The sequence below is a fragment of the Triturus cristatus genome, chromosome 6, assembly GCF_964204655.1.
Source record: "Triturus cristatus chromosome 6, aTriCri1.1, whole genome shotgun sequence".
NCBI classification, from domain to species: domain Eukaryota; kingdom Metazoa; phylum Chordata; class Amphibia; order Caudata; family Salamandridae; genus Triturus; species Triturus cristatus.
Window position 1 is genome coordinate 147,697,224 of NC_140589.1, and position 22,228 is coordinate 147,719,451.

A 22,228-nucleotide genomic window follows, 5' to 3' on the forward strand; every position below is an offset into this window, starting at 1 on the left:
GAGAGTGGCAGAATAGGGGGTGTATCCAGCCCAGGGAAGGGACCCATAGGTCCCTGCCCTTTACCTACCTGTAACGCCCCTAAATTTAACACTTAGGGGAACCCTGAACCGTTCTTCCTCAGATCCAGCAACCACAAAAAAAGGACGAGAAGCCGTGCAGAGCTAACAAGAGGACGACACCCACTGACTTGGCCCCAGCCCTACAGGCCTGTCTCCCCTCGAATCTGCTCCTGCAAAACCCAGGCGTGTCCAGCGGCCAGCAACCCCAAAAACCCCAGGGGACCTGCCTGCATTCACTTTCCAAGCTGTTTCTCCCGTGAACACGCGACATGTTTGAACTGTACCTTCCGGTGCCAGCCAGGACCCGCGAATCCAGCGCACTCTGCACCCGCCGAGCCCGGCCTGTGTCCAAACAAGTCAGTTACTACTGCAAAGTATTTATATGCTTACCTGTACCAGGCTTGCTTGGTTCTAGAAATAAAACAGTATATATTTTTATACAAAACAATTAGCCTAGAGTTCAGTTATTGAGTGTGTGAGACCATTTGCTGACTGAGTGTGTACATCAAATGCTTTACACTGTCCTCTGCCTTACTGCTCGACCAAGCTCCCACTTTAGAGAGTAAGGTTCTATCTAACTTTAACCTCTGCCAAACCTTTGGAGACCCTTGGACTCTATACACACTGTACCTCACTTTGGTGCAGTGTATATATAGATCCAGTTTCTTACATTATGCCAATAAGTGGTACTCTTTGTAGGTTTCAAGCAAACATGTTGCCAAGAATGCTGCTATCCTTCCAGAAAGGGCCAAAGTCTGAATTCCTGGCCGAAGCTTGGCTATTTTGCTCACATTGGCAGCCAGAGCTAACATGATCATTGGAGTACCTTCACATGAACCAGCTAACTAGAAAATCTGCTTCTAGAATGTGTGAATGACAAGAGGCCACCCAAGAGCCATATGATCCCCCACATGCCAGATCGCCAAGAGAACAGACAACAGACTAACCTTGCCTGTTCATAAAGTTTGAGCTTTTTCAATCTTTATTCAGTTAGTGACTGTTCCCTGTTCCATATAATAAATTGCCCTTATTGTCTCTTCCTCAGTCCCAGGAGGGCACCTGTCTTCATGACCTGTTACAAGTGGAGTGATCTGCTGATTCAGGAACAGTTTCAGCTATATCTCTAGCTTTTACAGTTCAAAAGATATTTACTGTCATGACTTGCTGGACTTCCAAAATCCAGTTTCCATTGGGAACTGGTAAATCCCATGTTTCCATTCAGTGCCCAAAGTCTTGCAGGGGCAGCCCACCGCAATCCCTGCCTAACAGATGACTTTCAACCTCTAATTTAGAATTACATGGTGCAAATGTTAAGGACTCTAAGGGACTTGGTGGTATCTGCGATCACTCTTAAGCAATAGAAACAATTGATGGACGGAATGCGGACAATGCAAACATTCACCCCCAGTCTCAAGGATCTGGGTTAAATCCATCATTCTTTTGCTCACCACACCATCCCAGTTTGGACCCAGCCATATGCAAATCAGTCTTGACCCTGTTCCTTGTGGGAACAGTCCAGCCCGAACTGCCAAGCCAGGTCCACCCTGGACTGGAAACAAACATCCTGGGACCGGTTTGAGGGCATCACCCTTCATCAGCCAGGCTAGCCTGAATCCAGTGGTGGTGTGAGCACGGGACCCACGTCTGGGCATACCCTTCCCACTTAGGGTGACATATGCAAAAGAAACAATTGATGGACGGAATGCTGGACAATGCAAACATTCACTCTTAAGTCTGCCCCATTCAGAGACTACAAAGTAGTTGGGTTTTTGACTGGTTTATCAACAGGATTGTTTGCTAACTGGGCACTACTGACTGTGATCCCCCTGCCAGCACAGACTTCCAACACTGGAGCTCAGAAGGATCCATTTACTGCATTTTTACTTATATTATTAGGGTCCTTGATTGGTTGAGGTCAGGGGTTTTCGTACTATTTGGAATGCTGTGAACTTAGTACCCGAGACTTCGGTCTACTGATTTGCTCAGCGCTGTAGCCAAGTTTCAAGGGCCTGATCCTAAAAATGCAGACTGGTTCTCAAACGCTAAACAGCTTCCCATGTAGGGAATAGTCTGCATTGGGTAGTGATCCTGTGAATTCCTAGGTTTTTTTAAGTCGATTAGCGCACAATCCTATACAAGAACATTAGCCATAGGGCCAGTGTCCTAGAAAAGCAAGCATGTACTACTAAGAAGTGATAAATACAATTGGGGTTGTATCTTAGAAGCTGAGGGTGTTAGCACTTTGTATTTTGTGTTTCTTTTGGCTGATTCCATTTAACGACTGGATATTGGAAGCACTTAGTTTTATTTTCTATTTCTTTGATCTGCTCAAGTCCGCATTAACATTGTAGAACAGGTCATCAACAACGGTTTCAGTCCGTAAATACACAGATCATGCATGTTATTCATTGCACATGGTCTTACGCTGTGGTTCTTAACCTTTACTTCTGTGGACCTCAGTGAATCACTACTGGAAGCCGGGAACAATTGCCTAAGCAATTGGAGCATTTCAAAATTTGGTGTTTTTTTTGTAAAAGAGGATGCAATATGTTGGACTCTAGCTTGTCACTTCATCTTTTTGTCTTTTAATGCATGCTCTCTTGGTCAGCCCATACCAGTGCATCAATTGAGGCTTCCAATTGTGAATGCTAGATTCAGTTTGCTGTATTTCCGCTGTTTCCACTAATCAAGCAGAGGCTAGGTACTTGATGTTCGAGGCATGTGTGGCTGTAGATTCACATGCTTTGCATGCTCCTGCCATCTAGTTTTGGACACGATGTGTGCAAGTTTTACTTCAAGAAGTCTTGAGTCACATGGTACTCGGACCTGTGATGACTCATTTTGCTGGTAGTGTGCATGGTCATCGACTCTATTTATCTTTTCGCCGTCTGGTTCAGACATGTGCTCCATTTCTACACTGTTGCTGTGCTTTTAGGTTTACATCGTTCCTTCCCTCCGTTGGTATTGTTTCTCTATCACGTTCCCCTTTTCTCTTCTCGACTACTATAGTTTCAACCGGTCAGCTTGCAGGTCAATCTCAGCCTCACGTGGGCCTTCGCCGTTTTCCTCCCATCTCCTGACTGAGTCTCCCCACCATGCATCTTCAGTCTCCCGACGCGTCTTCCCATCATGCCTCCATGGTGATGGAACGGATGCCTTTCCGCTACAATGCCAGCCTCTCCTTCTACTCCAAGAAGACCCTCAGTCATAGGGTTCAACATCTTAATGTCGTGTAGGAGCAGAGACTACACCCTGGACCTCTATAGCCGCGATGACATCAAGCGGACGTGGAGGTTGGGGGAGACACCAACCACAACTATCAACTGCAGACGAGTAAGCTTTCTCCCCTTGCGACAGCTCCGGCTCGGATCTGGAGATTGAGGATCTTCCAGCTCACCCAGCCATGAGTACGGTACTCCCCTGCCTCCAATACAGCTCACAAGTCGAGCTGTCCCTTTCCAAAGGTTCTCCAACCTCTCTGGAGCGCCAGACAGGGCGCTAGGCCACCACGTCCTTCAGGCCATGGTCTGTACTGACTACCTCGGGATGCAACAACCAGGTCAAGCTGGGCACAGAAGAAATCGTTGAGGGTGACCGCTTCAGCACCACCTTTCTCAAAGCTGACTCCTTCGGCATTGAGAACAAAATCAGCGTCTGAGCGAAGAACCTCTGCACTGACCGCCAAGACGGGCCTCACCCCAGGTACTGTCAAGCAGATATTCCGTAAACTCCAAAGAGATGAAGGCCCGACAAAAACACTTGGTACATTCCCACACAGGCCTGATTCCTGCCTGCCCTCCGGGGCCTGCTTCTCAGCTGTCTTTCATGAAAGCCTTTGATAGGCCTCCTCCACCAAAGCAGCGCAAGAAAGTCGGTAAGTCTACCAGCCCTTAGGTGACCCCCCCCCTTCTCTATAATCCTCAGTTATCACCTTGCTCCGACATGGAAGGCCAAGAGGGGGGAGATACCTTCGACACTCCGAAGGGTGATTCTTGGGACTCCTATGATGTTGACCCACCTGGGGATTCAAATCCCAACCTGTCCCCTCTCCCTCACTCCCGAAGACTCCACATTCTACCATGAACTCACTGGCAGGACTGCCTCCTTTCACAAGGTGGATCTCCCTGCTGAGCCCTTGGAGGTGAACTTCCTTTTTGAGACCCTGTTCTCCAACTACCGCTCTCCCCAGTACCTCCCCTTGCTCGGGGAATGCTGCATCTTACCCCTGACATCTTGCAGGACCCTGTCCATGATAGGGTCATTACACCCAGTGTGGACAAGAAATGCAAAGCTTCCTACATTGACCACCTTTACATTCTTGGCCAACACCCGCCTACCTCCCTGGTTGTCACTTCTGCCCTTAAAAGGGATAACTCCCAGGCAACTGGTGATGCCCCTCCACCAGATAAAGAAAGCAAATGTGTAGACGCTGTAGATAAAAGGGTAGTTGCACAATCAGCCAAACATTGCCAGATTGCCAATTCTGTTGGGCTGCTCTCCAGGTAGGACCGTGCCCATTGGGATAAGATGGAGGAGCTCATCCAACATCTGAGGATCACAGGAAAGGGGATTATGAGATCGTCAGAGGGAAAGCAGATATCCAACACCACCATCCGTGCGCATTAGATGCCACGGATGCGGTGGGGGAGGATCACCTCCAGTTTTTCTGCACAGGCATACCTGGCTCCATATCTGTTTTCAAGCCAGAATTCAAACAAAACTCGCTCAACTTGCAGTTTGATGGCCAACCTCTGTTAGGACCGCAGGTTGACCAGATGCTAGCAAAAATAAAGATACGGAGGCAGTGAAAGCGATAGGTGCCATTGGAAAACCTGCTACTTGCGTCTCCTTTTGCGGCACACCCTACTGTGAAGGCTTAAAGACCACCTCCCTGTAGGCCTCACCTCTTATCTTCTTCCACAAGCTCAGCAGTCCTCCCCTAGAGGATACTTTAGAAGGTCCTACAGAGGCAACAACTCAAAAGGCAGAGGTAAAGGTGCCTCCCCCAAATGAACCACTACCACCACTAAGCCCTGACTTGCCTCTTTTCCCCCTAATCACACAACACCTTTCGAGGGTGCTTACCTGCTTGGCAGAATGTCTCCTCGACCAGTGGGTGTTGGATATTATTCAGCATGCTTATTGTCTGAAGCTCATTTCCACAACACCCACTATTCCACAATTCCACCTTGCAAAAACAAACTCTCCACAGAACACCTATTCTGGGAAGAGGTCCTAGCGCTGATTCTAAAGGGGGCCATAGAACCCATACCCCCTTCAGCAGGGCACGGGAGTATACTCCTTCTGATTCCCAAAAAAAGACTATTCCTGCTGACTCATTCTGGACATCTGGCCCCTAAACGAATACATTCTTTCAGAGCACTTCCACATTGTTGCTCTTCCAAATGTCATCCCACTACAGCCACAAGGTGACTTCATGGCCACTGTCGAACTGAAGGATGCTTAATTCCACATACCAGTCCACCTGGCACATCTCTGGTACTCAGGTTTGTAGTGAGCGGAAAAAATTACCAGTTAAAGGTGCTACCCTTCGGGGTCACCACTGCACCCAAGATGTTCACTAAGTGTATTGTGGTGGTGGTCGCTCATTTGCGCAGATAGAACATCCATGTCTTTCCCAATGATTATAACTGGCCATTCATCAGCAATGCCGCAAACACACACACCGGTCATGATAAACCTTACCATCAGCGCTACAAAATACCACCTCCAAAACCGCCCCTATAAGGGGCAATCCTCCACTCTGAAATTGCTATGGCCTATCCAAATGCTGCCAGGATACAGTTCTTCCACTAATCCATCATTCTCAACCACACCACCAAGTCACGCACAGGACAATCGCACACCTCCTCAGCATGCTGGTCTCCTCTATTGCCATAATGTCACATGCCCGGTACATATGCGTCCGTTGCAGGAGGGCTTAGTGCATCAGTGGTCTCGAGCAGAGAGCCATGGGAGGGACGTGGACTGCCATGGGGGACCGAAGACTTGAGTGCTCGAAAGTCGTAGACCGGAAAATGTATAATTTAAATGATAGATTTAAATTGACGCTACTCTGCTTTTATTGATTACACTGCTGAGTTATAGTCAATGAAAGTAGTTGTGGATAGCCAAGACATTTAAAACACAATTATGATTAAACGCATATTTTAGAAATCATGGCGATCAAACCTATATAAAAGTCCAGATAGACACTATATGGTGAGGGAGTCCACCGTGAGAGCACAACGCTAAATACAAATCAACTAAGAATACATACTTAAATAAAATTAGATACAAATAATTTATTATATGTATGCACGACTCCTTCATTACTTTGGCATCTGAAATATATTTATTAATTCCCTACAGGTTGCAGCATCTGAGAAAACACAAGCATCGGCGGATATTAATCAAACTGCAAAATTAGTGTATGAAGAAGGTAAGCAAAATCTTCCAGTAATTCCTGCACAATGGTGTTGAGAAAGTGCCATCTTTCTTGCATGGTATGCCCCCACTATTTGCTGAATGTACTTTGACTGAGTGTGCCCTGGACTCCTGCCAATCAGGTGCCCAGGGCCTATGTTCCTAACCTAAAACCCAAATTGACAAACCCTGGCCACATGTCAGCCCCTGGTAAATGGTACCCTAGGTACCCAGGGCCTTGTGACCAGGGAAGGCCTCTAAGGGCTGCAGCACTTATTGTGCCACCCTTAGAGGCCCTGTACCCTAACACAAACACACTGCCCTTGCAGGCTGAGTGTCTGGGTACAAGACAAAACAGTCGACATGGCACACATCCCTGTGTGCCATGTCCACAACCTACTCTGCCCTGGCATACATCAGTCACCCCTCTAGCTGGGTGCACTATGCCAGTGGTGTGGGCACAGGAGCAAGAGCCCTGTGCCCCTACAGTGCCCAGGTCCATTCCTGAGCCCTGTAAGTGCAGTGCTGCCATTTAAGAGTATATGGTGCTGGGAGCTCATCAAACACGAACTCCACAGCACCATGATGGCAACATTGAAGACTGAGAATTTTGGTAGCAAACTTCTCAGCACATTAAACCCGCACTGATGCCAGTGTGGGATTTAATGTACAATGCACTACAGAGGGCATCTTAGAGATGCCCCCTGAAACCTAATCTACAATCCACGTCTTGTCTGAGAGGCTGCCTAGGCTGCCACACAGCAGACATATTGCTGGACCCCTGAGTGGAGAGCCCCCGCTCTCCTGGTCCTGCAACAATGCACATCCTGGGCGAGGTGCTAGGTCTCCTCCCCCAGGATGGGCAGGGGGAAGCTTCAAAGTCATGCCACCTTTGTGAGCTTCTCCAGGCCACTTGCTGTACTCAGCAACTGGCCCCCACCGGTTCTGACCCCCACTCTGGCGGGAAGACTGGCCGGAAACTCCAAGTAAGGACAGGGGATGTGCCGGCCCTGCCAACCCCACCCCTCAGGTGGGGGAGACGAGGTGAAGCACATCTCCGGGCCCTCGCCATCTTGAAGATGGGGAGCCCTACCCAATCAGGACTAGGCCACTGCCCCCCTCCCACAGGAGAGTGGCAGGATAGGGGGTGTACCCACCACATGACAGGGAACCAGTGGTCCCTGCCCTTTACCTACCTGTAACGCCCCTACATTTAGTATTTAGGGGCACCCTGATCCTTCCTTCCTAAGATTCCAGATTCTAAAACAGCAAAGAAGATCAAGAAGACCTGCCGTGCAGCTGCTAAGAAGAGGAAGACACCAACTGCTTTGGCCCCAGCCCTACCGGCCTGTCGACCCTCGAACCTGCTCCTGCTAAATCCCGGCACCACCTGTGGCCAGCAACCTCACAAACCCCGGAGGACCTGGCTACCTTGTGACTCTGAGCACCTGGGACTCCCACGAGCAGTGGCTGCTCAAAGCAAGTATCTAACCCCTGGCACCAGCCCAGAACCGCGTACCCTGCACACGCCAAGCCTGGCCTGTGCTGGAGTGGACAAAGACCCCGAGGATGTCCCCCCCGGCGACTGACCTCGAATCCAGCACCCAAGGACCCACCTCGACACTCCTGATGACGCCTGCAGCCTCAGAACCAGGGATCCCACCACCACCACCACCGCGATCAACAGAGGGTAAGATTTCCTGACACCAAAAGGCACCTCGGCGCCCTGCGGCCCCCTGTGCCCGACTCCTGGGTACCTACCTATCCTCCAACTACCCAACTTACCTCTCGAAGTGGTGGGCACACCTGAAGAATCTTCGTCCCCGAGCTTGCAGCCTTTGTTCGTCCTTGAGCTTTGCCATTGAAATCCCTTGAGCGCCCGAAGGCTCAAATGCACCCTGCACCCAGCCGCCCGAGTGGCCCTGGCAGTGCAACTTCTACTCCTACCTACTTCCCCATTTGCCCTGAGCAAGTGACCAGGAGCCCAGCTCCCACAGCCGCGTGGTCTGCTAGTCAGCAGCCACCAACCAAGGCCCCCCCTGCCTCCCATAGGATAACATTGGGCTTAACTCACTCTGCACCCAGCTGCCCCTGAGGGTGTAACAACTGTACTTACCTGATCCAGAGAGAACCCTGAGTCTGTGCCCAGGACCTTAACTCTGCCAGTCGAGAACTTAACCAAAAGCCGAGGCATATGAGCTGCAGATCACACACTGAGGATAAGATCGCCATCTGATGTTGGGCTCGGATGATTGCAGGTTGCTGTTGTCTTCGGAAGAAGCCTTTGGTCACAAGATAGTTGACTCCTCCCCTGGACAACAGTGCGCATGGGCATCCACTCCATCGTCAGATTGTTTTTTTCCGCCATTGGGTTCGGATGAACTTTTTTCTGCTCCAGCAGAAAACTTCCAGCAATCAAAATAACTTCTCAATCTTCATTCCATCAACATCGAAATCAACTCGGACCGGTTCCGGAAGCGGCTGATGGACAGGACACCCTTTAAAAAATGCCCCCAGTGTGGAGCGAAGTTCCCCCACTGTGACCACCACGAGGTTTGCAACCTCTGCCTGTCGCCGGAGCACAACGAATCGAACTGTCCAGCTTGTGCCGCTTTCCGTTCCAAGAAGACCCTCCGGGACCGAAGAGCTCGACGCCACATTATGGCCAAACCAGCTCCAGAACCGGAGGACATCTTTGCTCAGGATGTTCCCGAAGATGACACCGAAGATCTCGATCGTGTCCGAGGCCGACGATTCCGATGACCTCATCACTCCAGGGCAGCGTGTGAGTACCACCCCCCCTGCCCCTACCCCATCCAAAAAGACATTGGTCAACACTCCGCCAGCTGGGCCCAGTCGTGACCGAAAATCCTCTTCAGAAGCCCCGCCCTCGGGCCCGGCTCCGAAGACATCTAAGCCTGTAGGTGGCTCGGGCTCGAGCAAACCTCATGTTATTGTGCCTATAATACCTTCGGCACTGAAAACTCCACTGTCTGCACCGAAACAGGCTTCAAGACCGAAATCTTCTTCGGCACCAAAACGTTCCTCGGCACCGAAGTCTCCACCGGCACCGAAACGTTCTTCGACATCGATGCCTAAAACTCCATCGGCACCGAAAACTCCATCGGCACCGAAAACTCCATCGGCACCGAAAACTCCATCGGCACCGAAAACTCCATCGGCACCGAAAACTCCATCGGCGCCGAAAACTCCATCGGCGCCGAAAACTCCATCGGCGCCGAAAACTCCATCGGCGCCGAAAACTCCATCGGCGCCGAAAACTCCATCGGCGCCGAAAACTCCATCGGCGCCGAAAACTCCATCGGCGCCGAAAACTCCATCGGCGCCGAAAACTCCATCGGCGCCGAAAACTCCATCGGCGCCGAAAACTCCATCGGCGCCGAAAACTCCATCGGCGCCGAAAACTCCATCGGCGCCGAAAACTCCATCGGCGCCGAAAACTCCATCGGCGCCGAAAACTCCATCGGCGCCGAAAACTCCGTCGGCGCCGAAGATTCCGTCGGCGCCGAAAACTCCGTCGGCACCGAAAAATCCATCGGCACCGAAAACTCCGTCCACACCGAAAAAAGTTCATAAAGATCCTAAACGGCCATCGCCACCACCACTTTCGGAGCCGGATGAACTTTTTCGCCCAGATCCTAATCAAAAGCGGATCTACATCAATCCCAAAACCGGACATGTGACTGCAGTCCCATACAAGAAACGGAAGCTGGACATCACACCACCTCCAGCTCCCATACGGAAGAAGGACTGTGCTACTTCACCACTTCGTCCTTCCTCTCCTGTTACCTCCTAACCCATCCCCCCTCCTCCTCCTTCTCCTTTACCTTTACTATCTCCTTCCCATTCACCTCCTCCACAGGATGATAATGATGATTTAGGGGGGGGGCGGACCCTGATTTATTTAATGATCCTCTTGATCCAAACGACCCTTTTACGTTCCCAGACACAGCACCAGTAGATGACTGGTCTTATCCAATTCCTGACATGCCTGACCCCGCTACCTACCCTTCCAAGCCCTCCCCTCCTGATGACCATTTGGGGTTTGGCCAACTCATAAATAGGGCAGCAACATTCCATGGCGTCACGATGCACACGGACGCCCTTGAAGAGGACTTTCTCCTCGATACTTTTGAGCAGTCACAAAGAACTGTTCACATACTGCCCATGATTAAAGGGGTTATAAAGCATGCCACTGAAGTCTTTAAAGACCCTGTTAGAGCTAGGGTTCTCAACCCCCGCATCGAAAAAAAATAGACCAGCCCCGCAGGACCCTGCATACATTAAAGCTCAGCTCCCTTTAGACTCCTTGGTCGTGTCAAATGCCAGGAAGCGTGTTAACTCACAGACAACTGGAGAAACGCCTCCCCCGGACAAGGAGTCTAAGCTTTTAGAGGCCTCAGGCAAACGAGTCGCCGCACAGGCGGCAAACCACTGGCGTATTGCCAATACCCAAGCCCTGTTAGCCCGGTATGATAGGGCGCATTATGACCAACTTGAGGACCTTATGCAACATCTGCCTGAGCCCTTTAAATCCCAGGCTACTGACCTCATTCAAGAAGGCAAATTAATATCTAATGCCTCCATTAAATGTGCCTTAGATGCCGCAGACACTGCTTCTAGGGCGGTCAATACCAGCGTCTTACTCAGACGACATGCCTGGCTTCGTATTTCCGGTTTTAAACCAGAGGTTCAAACCACAATTCTAGCGCAACCTTTCAACCAAGAGCAGCTATTTGGCCCTGCAGTTGACACTGCATTAGAAAAAATGAAAAAAGATAATGAGACTGCCATATCTATGGGAGCACTGCAGTCTCCTCAAACCCGGGGTTCCTTTCGTCGCTCCTTTTATAGAGGAGCCTCCAAAAATCTGGGAACTGAGACCACGTCCACCTTTAAAAATTCTGGACAAACATCCCCCAACAGAGGATATTTTCGAGGGGGTTATAGGGGAAACAATAACAAAGGTCGAGGGCGGGGCAACAACAACACCCGCACCTCCCCAGCCACTAAACAGTGACTTGCCACCACTCCCCCCAGACCATTCCACTCCGGTCGGGGGGGCGGCTCCAACAATTCCTACCTGTCTGGACTTCCATCACCACAGACAGGTGGGTAAGACAAATTATCCAGTCTGGCTACTGCCTCGAACTAATACAATCCCCCCCAAACATACCGCCCAAACAACGTCCAATGTCCTCACATCATCTCTCTCTCCTCAAACAAGAAGTTCAATCCCTGTTACAAAAACATGCGATAGAACCAGTCCCTCTTCAACATCAGGGAACAGGAGTATATTCCCTATACTTCCTCATTCCCAAAAAGGACAAAACGTTAAGACCCATACTGGATCTCAGACTACTAAACCAGTATATACAATCTGATCATTTTCATATGACCACCCTCCAACAAGTCCTCCCACTATTACAACAGGGAGACTTCCTCGCAACATTGGACCTCAAGGACGCGTACTTTCACATCCCTATGCATCCCGCTCACAGAAAATATCTACAATTTGTAGTAGATGGGCAACACTATCAATTTACAGTTCTCCCATTCGGAGTAACAACAGCACCCAGAGTGTTCACCAAGTGCTTAGCAGTCGTGGCAGCGCACCTCAGAAGACAACAGATCCATGTCTTCCCCTATCTGGACGATTGGCTCATAAAAGCCAATACTCACCAAAAATGCGTTCTCCACACTCATCGCACTATTCAAACCCTCCACAACTTGGGATTCACTATCAACTACCCCAAATCCCATCTACAGCCCTCCCACTTACATCAGTATCTAGGAGCAACCATAGATACATCCAAAGCCATAGCTTATCCCAGCACTGCCAGGATAACCAGTATACAAAATCTCATCTCTCAATTTCAAACTCATCCATCTCTTCCAGCAAGAGTGTTCATGCAGCTCCTAGGCATGATGGCGTCATGCATCTCCATAGTCCCACACGCACGACTTCAAATGCGTCCTTTACACGAATGTCTAGCACAACAGTGGAACCAAGCTCACGGACAACTTACCGATCTGGTGTTGGTGGACAGTCGCTCACTTCGCTCACTGAAATGGTGGAACACCATCAACCTGTCCACAGGGCGGCCGTTCTTAGAGCCTCTTCCACAAGTTGTGCTGACTACCGACGCATCTCTCACGGGGTGGGGAGCCCACCTCCTTCAACATACCACTCAGGGCAGATGGACCAGTCAACAATAACTGCTCCACATCAATCACCTAGAACTCCTAGCAGTGTTCCTCGCACTAAAATCCTTTCAGGTGCACCTAAAGAACAAAACTGTCCTCATACGCACAGACAACATGACGACAATGTATTATATACAGAAGCAAGGGGGGACACATTCTCTCCAACTGTCCCAACTGGCACAGCAAATCTGGAGATGGGCAATTCCCCAAAACATCTACCTGTTAGCAGAACATCTCCCAGGAATCCACAACCAGGTGGCCGACCTCCTAAGTCGCCACACACAGCAGATCCACGAATGGGAATTACACCCCAAGGTTCTACTCCCATTCTTCCAAAAATGGGGACAACCAGACATAGACCTGTTCGCCACTCCCGAAAACACAAAATGCCCAACCTTCGCCGCCAGGTTTCCACACCCGCAGTCGAAGGGCAATGCCCTATGGATGAACTGGTCAGGCAGATTTGCATACGCTTTTCCGCCTCTCCCACTGGTTCCATTTGTGGTACGCAAACTGAAACAACAGTCGCTAACACTAATTCTGGTAGCTCCCACTTGGGCATGTCAACCGTGGTTTACCACACTTCTGGAACTATCTTTAGTTCCACATCAAAAGCTACACCTCTCCCCGGATCTATTAACCCAGAACCATGGAGAAATCAGACACCCAGATCCTCAAACACTGAACCTAGCGATCTGGCTCCTGAAGTCTTAGAGTTCGGGTACCTCAACCTCCCTCCAGACTGTATGAATATCATAAAGGAAGCCAGATGACCTACTACTAGAGCATGTTATGCCGCAAAATGGAAACGATTTGCCATCTACTGCGCTAATAATGACATACATCCATTGGATGCTTCCATCCAAAACATAATTTGCTATCTACTACACTTGCAAAGATGCAATCTAGCGTATTCCTCTATACGTTTACACCTAGCAGCTTTGGCAGCCTACTTTCAAAATAGGCAACACCTGTCCCTCTTTAAGGTACCAGCCATCAAAGCGTTTATGGAAGGTCTGAAAAGAATTCTTCCCCCAAGATTACCACCTTCCCCAGTGTGGAATCTCAATGTTGTTCTAACAAGACTTATGGGTCCCCCATTTGAACCTATGCACAAATGTGAATTACAGTTCCTAACATGGAAGGTAGCTTTCCTTATTGCAATCACCTCCCTACGAAGAGTAAGTGAAATACAAGCCCTTACGCTAGAGGAACCTTTCTTACAACTACACCGTAACAAAGTAGTTCTTAGGACAAACCCTAAATTTCTTCCAAAAGTAATTTCCCCTTTCCACCTTAACCAATCAGAGCTACCGGTCTTTTTCCCTAACCCAGACTCCGTAGCTGAAAGGGCCCTACATACCTTAGATGTTAAAAGAGCCTTGCTTTATTACATTGACAGGACAAAACCTTTTCGAAAGACAAAACAACTCTTTGTTGCTTTCGCACCACCACATAAAGGCAATCCCATCTCCAAATCAGGTATAGCCCGGTGGATAGTTAAATGCATCCAAATATGCTACCAAAAGGCTAAACGTACTCTTACAGTTCCCCCTAGGGCGCACTCCACGCGCAAAATAGGGGCTTCTATGGCCTTCTTAGGTAACATTCCCTTAGACATTTGCAAAGCAGCCACGTGGTCTACCACGCATACCTTCACTAAACACTACTGTGTTGATGTGCAAGCCAAACAGGCCTCAGTGGGCCAGGCTGTCCTAAAAACTTTTATTTCAAATTGCTGCAACGGATACATGTGACCACCGCTAAGGGGAGACACTGCTATATAGTCTATCCTCAGTGTGTGATCTGCAGCTCATATGCCTCGAACGGAATATGCTACTTACCAGTATGCATCTGTTCTTGGCATGTAGATCTGCAGAGTCACACACGCCCACCCGCCTCCCCGGGACCTGTATCTGTTCCAGCATTTGTCTTACTTAGACATCGCACATGGACATCCTTTCTTTTCATTCCTATACACTCCATCTTTTCCCATCATGGCGAAAAACAATCTGACGATGGAGTGGATGCCCATGCGCACTGTTGTCCAGGGGAGGAGTCACCTATCTCGTGACCAAAGGCTTCTTCCGAAGACAACAACAACCTGCAATCATCCGAGCCCAACACCAGATGGCGATCTTATCCTCAGTGTGTGACTCTGCAGCTCTACATGCCAAGAACAGATGCATACTGGTAAGTAGCATATTCCTTTCTTCCATAGGATAACATTGACTGGCTTCTTCTGAAATTTCTTTTAAGTGTGGAGTTTCTAAACTTTGAAATATTCACCTAAAATCAACCGAGTAACAAACGAAAATACTCACCTGCTATTAGGAGACATCCCAGTGCTGGATCTTGGTGCCCAGCACTGACCCTGAAAAGTACTCCCAACCGTACTTACCACTAACTCCATGTTCGAGGCATATGAGCTGCAGATTGTACACTTAGCATAGGTCGCCATCTGGTGTTGGGCCCGGATGTTTGCAGTTTGTTTTTCTTCTTGGACCGTCTTTGGAAGTCACGAGTTTGGTGACTCCTCCTTCGGTCCGTACTGCGCATGGGCTTCGGCTCCATCCTCAGATTGTTTTTTTCCGCCATCGGGCTCGGATGTGATACTTCGTGCTCCGGCTTCGAACTTCTACGGTTCCAGCCTCGACGGAAAATCCTCGATTCTTCGAGTTCCTTCATCATCTTCATCTCTCGAAGCGGCACTTTCTCCATCCCGTACATCGACACCGGCCTTCGGGCCCTCCGCGACTCCGGTCCCGGCCGATGGAAAGGACTCCGTTTAAAAAGTGCCCAAAATGTGGGTCTAAATTTCCCCACACCGACCTCCATCAGGTGTGTAACCTGTGCCTCTCTCCGGAACACGAGGCTCGAGACTGCCCCGCCTGCAAGTCTTTTCGATCGAAGAAAACGATCCGAGATCGAAGGGCTCGACGCACCATGGCGCACTCATCCTCGACAGCTCCACCGGACATCTTCGGAGACGACGCCGAAGCTTCGGGGCAGACACACACCGAACTGGGAGAAGACATCGTCAGCGCTTCCGAGGCCGACGACTCCGACCTGGAGGACGTAACACCAGGACAGCGGGCCGTGAGTACAATGCCCCCTCCCAGCCCCGCACCGAAAACCAAAGAGACTCCGGTTACTCCCTCGCCTGCCGGCCTGGGCAAAACCAAAACCAAAGCCTCGATCACCCCACCTTCGGGCCCGGTGTCGAAGCACTCAAAGTCTCACGGCAGCTCGGGATCGAGCCAGCCGACGCCCGGTGCCGATAAACACCACTCGGCACCGAAGCCTGCAAAATCCAGCTCGACTCCGAAACCACCGGTGCCGAAGCCTGGACACTCGGCGCCGACCAAACACAAACAGAAATCGGTCGGCACCGACGCTCCGGCGCCGAAACAGCATTCGACGCCGAAACACACGGAGACCTCCAAAAAGCAGGGCGTACACAGAACATCGAAACCTCCGGTTCCGAAATCGCCGGTGCCGACAGACGACTCGGCGCCATTGGCTCTGTTTACACCAGACCCTTTACAAAAGACTTTGTCCAGAGATCCAAAGACTGGCCTTTTGACTGTGATTACTAAGAAGCGTCGCCTTGAGGCTCCGGCTCCTCCTCCTCCACCCAAAAAGAGGGACTCAGCTACTTCTCCCCTTAGAGTACCCTCCCCACCGCCACCCCCCCTCCCACCACCACCCCCTCCACCTTTACCTCACTACGATCCGGCCCCATCCCCAGATCCGGATGACGGGGACCCGGACAATGACCCAGGGGACGCCCCAATGGATCCCACTCCACCAGGGACCCCAGATCCATGGGAGGATTATAATAACCCTGATGTACCCAATGTACCTCAAGACGACCTATACCCATCAAGGCCGTCTCCTCCAGAGGACTCTTTAGGGTTTCACCATTTAGTGCAGAGAGCAGCACACTACCATGGGGTGGACATGCACACTGAACCAGTGGAAGAAGACTTCCTACTGGATACATTTGATTTACAAGATCGTTCCACTGCTATTTTACCCATGCTTAAGGGTGTCACCAAGCACGCTACAGAGGTATTCAAAGACCCTGTCAGAGCCAGAGTACTAAACCCTAGAATAGAGAAGAAGTACAAGGCGGCACCCACAGACCCTGCATACATCAAGGGCCCTGCTCCTCTAGATTCCCTAGTTGTCTCCACAGCTAGAAAGCGGGCTAACTCCCAATCCTCAGGAGATGCCCCACCACCAGACAAGGAATCTAAACTTCTGGACGCGTCTGGTAAACGCACCGCCTACCAGGCTGCAAACATGTGGCGCATTGCAAATACACAAGCACTGCTTGCGCGATATGATAGAGCACACTATGATGAATTAGAGGCTCTTATGCAGCACCTTCCAGAGAAATACAAACGCCAAGCTCATGACCTGATACAGGAGGGCAAACTAATCACAAACACCTCCATTAAGTGTGCCCTCGATGCAGCAGACACTGCTTCTAGAGCCATAAACACCAGTGTCCTGCTTCGCCGCCATGCCTGGCTCAGGATATCAGGGTTCAAGCCTGAGGTCCAGACATCAATACTTAATCACACCTTTGACCAGCAAACACTCTTTGGCCCAAAGGTAGACGAAGCGCTCGAAAAAATGAAGAAAGATACAGACACAGCGAAGTCTATGGGAGCGCTCCAGACCCAAGCCTCTAAGCGTTCCTTTCGACGCTCGTCCTTTCGTGGCACAGGTAGAGGCTCCTCCACCGATAATGCCTCTACCACCTACAAATCCCCTCCTCAAAATACCTTTTCAAAGGGCAACCAAAGAGGTGGTTACAGAGGCAACAACAATAAGGGCAGGGGCAAAACCAACAATACCCGTTCTGCCACCCCACCCGCACAATGACTCCCCTTCGCTCCCCCCAGACCATTCCACTCCGGTCGGGGGCAGACTACAAGATTTTATCCACGTATGGGAGTCCATAACATCGGACAAATGGGTGACCCAAATCATTCGGTCAGGGTACTGCCTCGAGCTAACATCTACCCCACCCAATATCCCACCAAGGCACCGTCCAATGTCCCAAGAGCATTCCACACTGCTCAAACAAGAGGTACTCTCGCTCCTCCAAAAACACGCTATAGAGCAGGTCCCCGTCAATCAACAAAATCTAGGGGTCTACTCCCTATATTTCTTAATACCAAAGAAAGACGGGACCCTCAGACCCATTCTCGACCTCCGGCCTCTAAATGCCTACATACATTCAGACCATTTTCACATGGTCACCCTACAGCAAGTCCTCCCACTCCTCTGCCAGGGAGACTTTCTCACAACCTTGGATCTGAAAGACGCATACTTTCACATTCCAATACACCCCTCTCACAGAAAATACCTCAGGTTCGTGGTGGACGGGCAACATTACCAATTCAAGGTTCTCCCCTTCGGGGTCACCACTGCACCACGGGTGTTTACCAAATGCCTAGCAGTAGTAGCAGCACACCTCAGACGTCAACATGTTCACGTCTTCCCTTACTTAGACGACTGGCTCATAAAAGCCGCGTCCTACCACCAATGCGTGCAACATACAAACAGCACCATCCAACTGCTTCATCAGCTAGGCTTCACGGTGAACTACCAAAAGTCCCACCTCATACCATCTCACACAAAGCAATATCTCGGGGCCACCATAGACACCTCAAAAGGTATTGCCTATCCAAACTCAGCCAGAATCACAAGCATTCTAGCCTTACGCAAAATATTCCTTCCTCAACACTCTCTACCAGCAAGAGTGTTTATGAAGCTCATAGGGATGATGGCGTCTTGCATCTTTATAGTGCCCCATGCAAGACTCCACATGCGTCCACTTCAGGAGTGCCTAGCACAACAGTGGAACCAGGCCCAGGGTCAGCTGACGGATCTGGTGTTGGTGGACGGCCGCACACATCACTCTCTGCAGTGGTGGAACACCACAAACCTTTCCAAGGGACGGCCGTTCCTGGACCCGGTTCCCCAAGTGACTCTAACAGCGGACGCATCGCTCTCCGGCTGGGGAGCGCACCTCTTACACCTCACAATGCAAGGTCTATGGACGCCACAGCAAAAAACGCTCCACATCAACCATCTGGAGCTTTTGCCGATCTTTCTAGCCCTAAAATCTTTCCAAAAGCAGATTTCAGGCAAAGCAGTCCTCATTCGCACAGACAACATGACTGCGATGTATTATATACAGAAACAGGGGGGGACACACTCTCCCCAGCTCTCCCGCTTAGCCCAGAGCATATGGAGATGGGCAATTCCCCAAAACATTTTTCTCCTGGCACAACATGTTCCAGGCGTACAAAACACCATAGCAGATCTGCTCAGCAGACAGACTCAACAACTACACGAATGGGAACTGCATCCACAAGTTCTTCACCCATTCTTCCAACAGTGGGGGCATCCTCAAATAGACCTCTTCGCCACCCACGAAAACAAAAAATGCCCAAGCTTCGCCGCCAGATACCCACACCCATTGTCCAAGGGCAATGCGATATGGATGAACTGGTCAGGCAGATTTGCATACGCCTTTCCACCTCTCCCACTAATTCCATTAGTGGTCAGGAAACTACAACAGCACTCCCTCACACTCATTCTGGTAGCTCCGACGTGGGCCAGACAGCCGTGGTACACCACGCTACTACAACTATCAGTGGTACCACATCAAAAACTGCACCTTTCCCCATGCCTCCTAACCCAGAACCATGGAGAAATCAGGCACCCGGACCCAGCTCAGCTCAACCTGGCGATCTGGCTCCTGAAATCTTAGAATTCGGGTACCTTAACCTTCCCCCTGATTGCATGAACATCATCATGGAAGCCAGACGTCCAACCACTAGAGCATGCTATGCCGCAAAGTGGAAAAGATTTGTAATGTACTGCCGTAACAATACAATCAACCCTCTAGATGCATCCATACAACACATCATATGCTATCTGCTCCATCTTCACAGGTGTAACCTGGCGTATTCATCCATACGCCTACACCTAGCAGCGATCGCTGCCTATCTACAAAACAGACAGCATTTGTCACTCTTCAGAGTGCCCGCTATCAAAGCCTTCATGGAAGGCCTTAAACGAGCAATTCCTCCCAGGGCACCACCCTCCCCTGTATGGAATCTAAATTTGGTCCTTACACGACTAATGGGTCCGCCCTTCGAACCAATGCACAAATGTGAGCTACAATTTCTCACCTGGAAAACAGCTTTCCTTGTAGCTATCACTTCCCTTAGAAGGGTTGGTGAAATACAAGCGTTCACCATACAGGAACCTTACATACAAATGCATCACAGCAAGGTCATACTTCGAACTAATCCGAAGTTCCTGCCCAAAGTCATTACCCCCTTCCACCTCAATCAATCAGTGGAATTACCTGTCTTCTTTTCGCAACCCCAATCTGTTGCGGAAAGGGCCTTACACACACTAGATGTGAAAAGAGCGTTGCTATATTACATACAAAGAACGCAACCCTTCAGGAAGACCAAACAGTTGTTCGTTTCCTTTTCTCCACCACATAAAGGCAACCCCATCTCAAAAGCAGGGATAGCTAGGTGGATTGTAAAATGCATACAAATTTGCTATCAGAAGGCAAAAAGAACATTATCTGTTCCCCCTAAAGCCCACTCTACAAGAAAGTTAGGGGCTTCTATGGCTTTTCTAGGGAATATACCCTTAGATGACATATGCAAGGCAGCCACATGGTCTACACCGCACACATTCACAAAACACTACTGTGTAGATGTGCATTCCCAGCAGCAAGCTAGGGTGGGCCAGGCTGTACTAAAAACACTCTTTCAAACAGCTGCAACGGATACCGGTGGTCGCCGCTAAGGTTGGGTACTGCTATATAATCTATGCTAAGTGTACAATCTGCAGCTCATATGCCTCGAACGGAATATGCTACTTACCAGTATGCATCTGTTCTTGGCATGTAGAGCTGCAGAGTTGTACACGCCCACCCGCCTCCCCGGCTACCTGTATCCGTTCCAGTCCATCTTATTTAGATACAACACACATGGGTTTCTCACTGTTATTACTACGCTCCATCATTTCCCTGTTGGCGAAAAACAATCTGAGGATGGAGCCGAAGCCCATGCGCAGTACGGACCGAAGGAGGAGTCACCAAACTCGTGACTTCCAAAGACGGTCCAAGAAGAAAAACAAACTGCAAACATCCGGGCCCAACACCAGATGGCGACCTATGCTAAGTGTACAACTCTGCAGCTCTACATGCCAAGAACAGATGCATACTGGTAAGTAGCATATTCCTTTCTCCCATAGGAAACCATTGACTGTTTTTCTGTGAAATTTCTTCTAAGTGTCGATTTTTGCCAACTAGAAATATTCTTTAAAAATCGTACCAACTGTGAAAACGTAATTGCTTACCTGTTTTAGATAGAGGTCCCAGTACTGGGCCTAGGAGCCCAGTACTGGATTACAAAAGTAGCGAGTACATACTTTACCCTTAACTCGAATTTTCTTCCATAGGAAACCATTGACTGTTTTTCTGTGAAATTTCTTCTGTCGATTTTGCAAACTTATAAATATTCCTTAAAAATCGCCTGTATAACTTAAACGCAGTTTCTCAACTGCTTACAGGTGATACACTAGTGCTGGATCCAGGATCCAACACTGACCTAGAAAAAGTAACCATAACCCCACTTACCTGCTAAGTGAATTTCCTTCGATAGAAACTTTTTCTGATCAAATTACCAATGTTATCCTAAGTGTCAACTTTTAAAATGGCAAAATATTGCTTAAAAATCGCAACAGTAGCTAAAAAGTATTTTATTCACTTGTTTCCAAGAACTGTCCCAGGACTGAATCTAGGATCCAGTTCTGGAGTTACAAAAGTAATCCTGAGAGTAATCAATTGCATACAACTTAAAATTCCCATTGAGTTCAATGTATTATTGTGTTTGAAATTGTGTTGCCTGTTGCAACAAACTGTAACTATTGCATTCCGAGTCAATTGTCTTTTGCAAAGTATATAACTAAAGCATCTCATTCTGAGAAAGTATATTTTGATACCTATTGTTGGTTCTAAAATAAAACAACCATCTATTTTTTTATACAAGCCATTGGCTAGAGTTCAGTTCGAGTGTGTGAGACCATTTGCAGACTGAGTGTGTACAACACATGCTTTACACTGTCCTCTGATACGGCCTTACTGCTCGACTAAGCTACCACTTTAGAGAGTAAGGTTATATCTAACTTTAGCCTCTGCCAAACCTCTGGGGAGTGTGGACTCTATACACACTGTACCTGTTTGGGAACAGTATATATAGAGCCACTTTCCTACAGGTGTGCACTAAAAAAGCAAAGAAAAAGGATAGAATGTATAATAGCAGTTTTAAAATGTTGAAAAAATGGTCCATGAACTTCTGGGCTGCTGCACCGTATCTGAAAGTCATGTTTAGAGGCATATGAGCTGCAGATCACACACTATGCATAGGTCCCCATCTGGTGGTGGGCCCGGATGATTACT

General features: G+C 49.3%; 1 protein-coding gene across 1 annotated transcript in view; it reads left to right on the forward strand.

Moving 5' to 3' along the window:
• Positions 1–22,228, forward strand: part of WDR43 (WD repeat domain 43) — a 366,881-nt gene that overhangs the window by 328,460 nt on the left and 16,193 nt on the right. Inside the window, exon 16 of the mRNA XM_085610376.1 lies at positions 6,433–6,502. Coding sequence (XP_085466502.1) covers positions 6,433–6,502 — 70 coding nt within the window. The remainder of the gene's footprint in view (positions 1–6,432; positions 6,503–22,228) is intronic.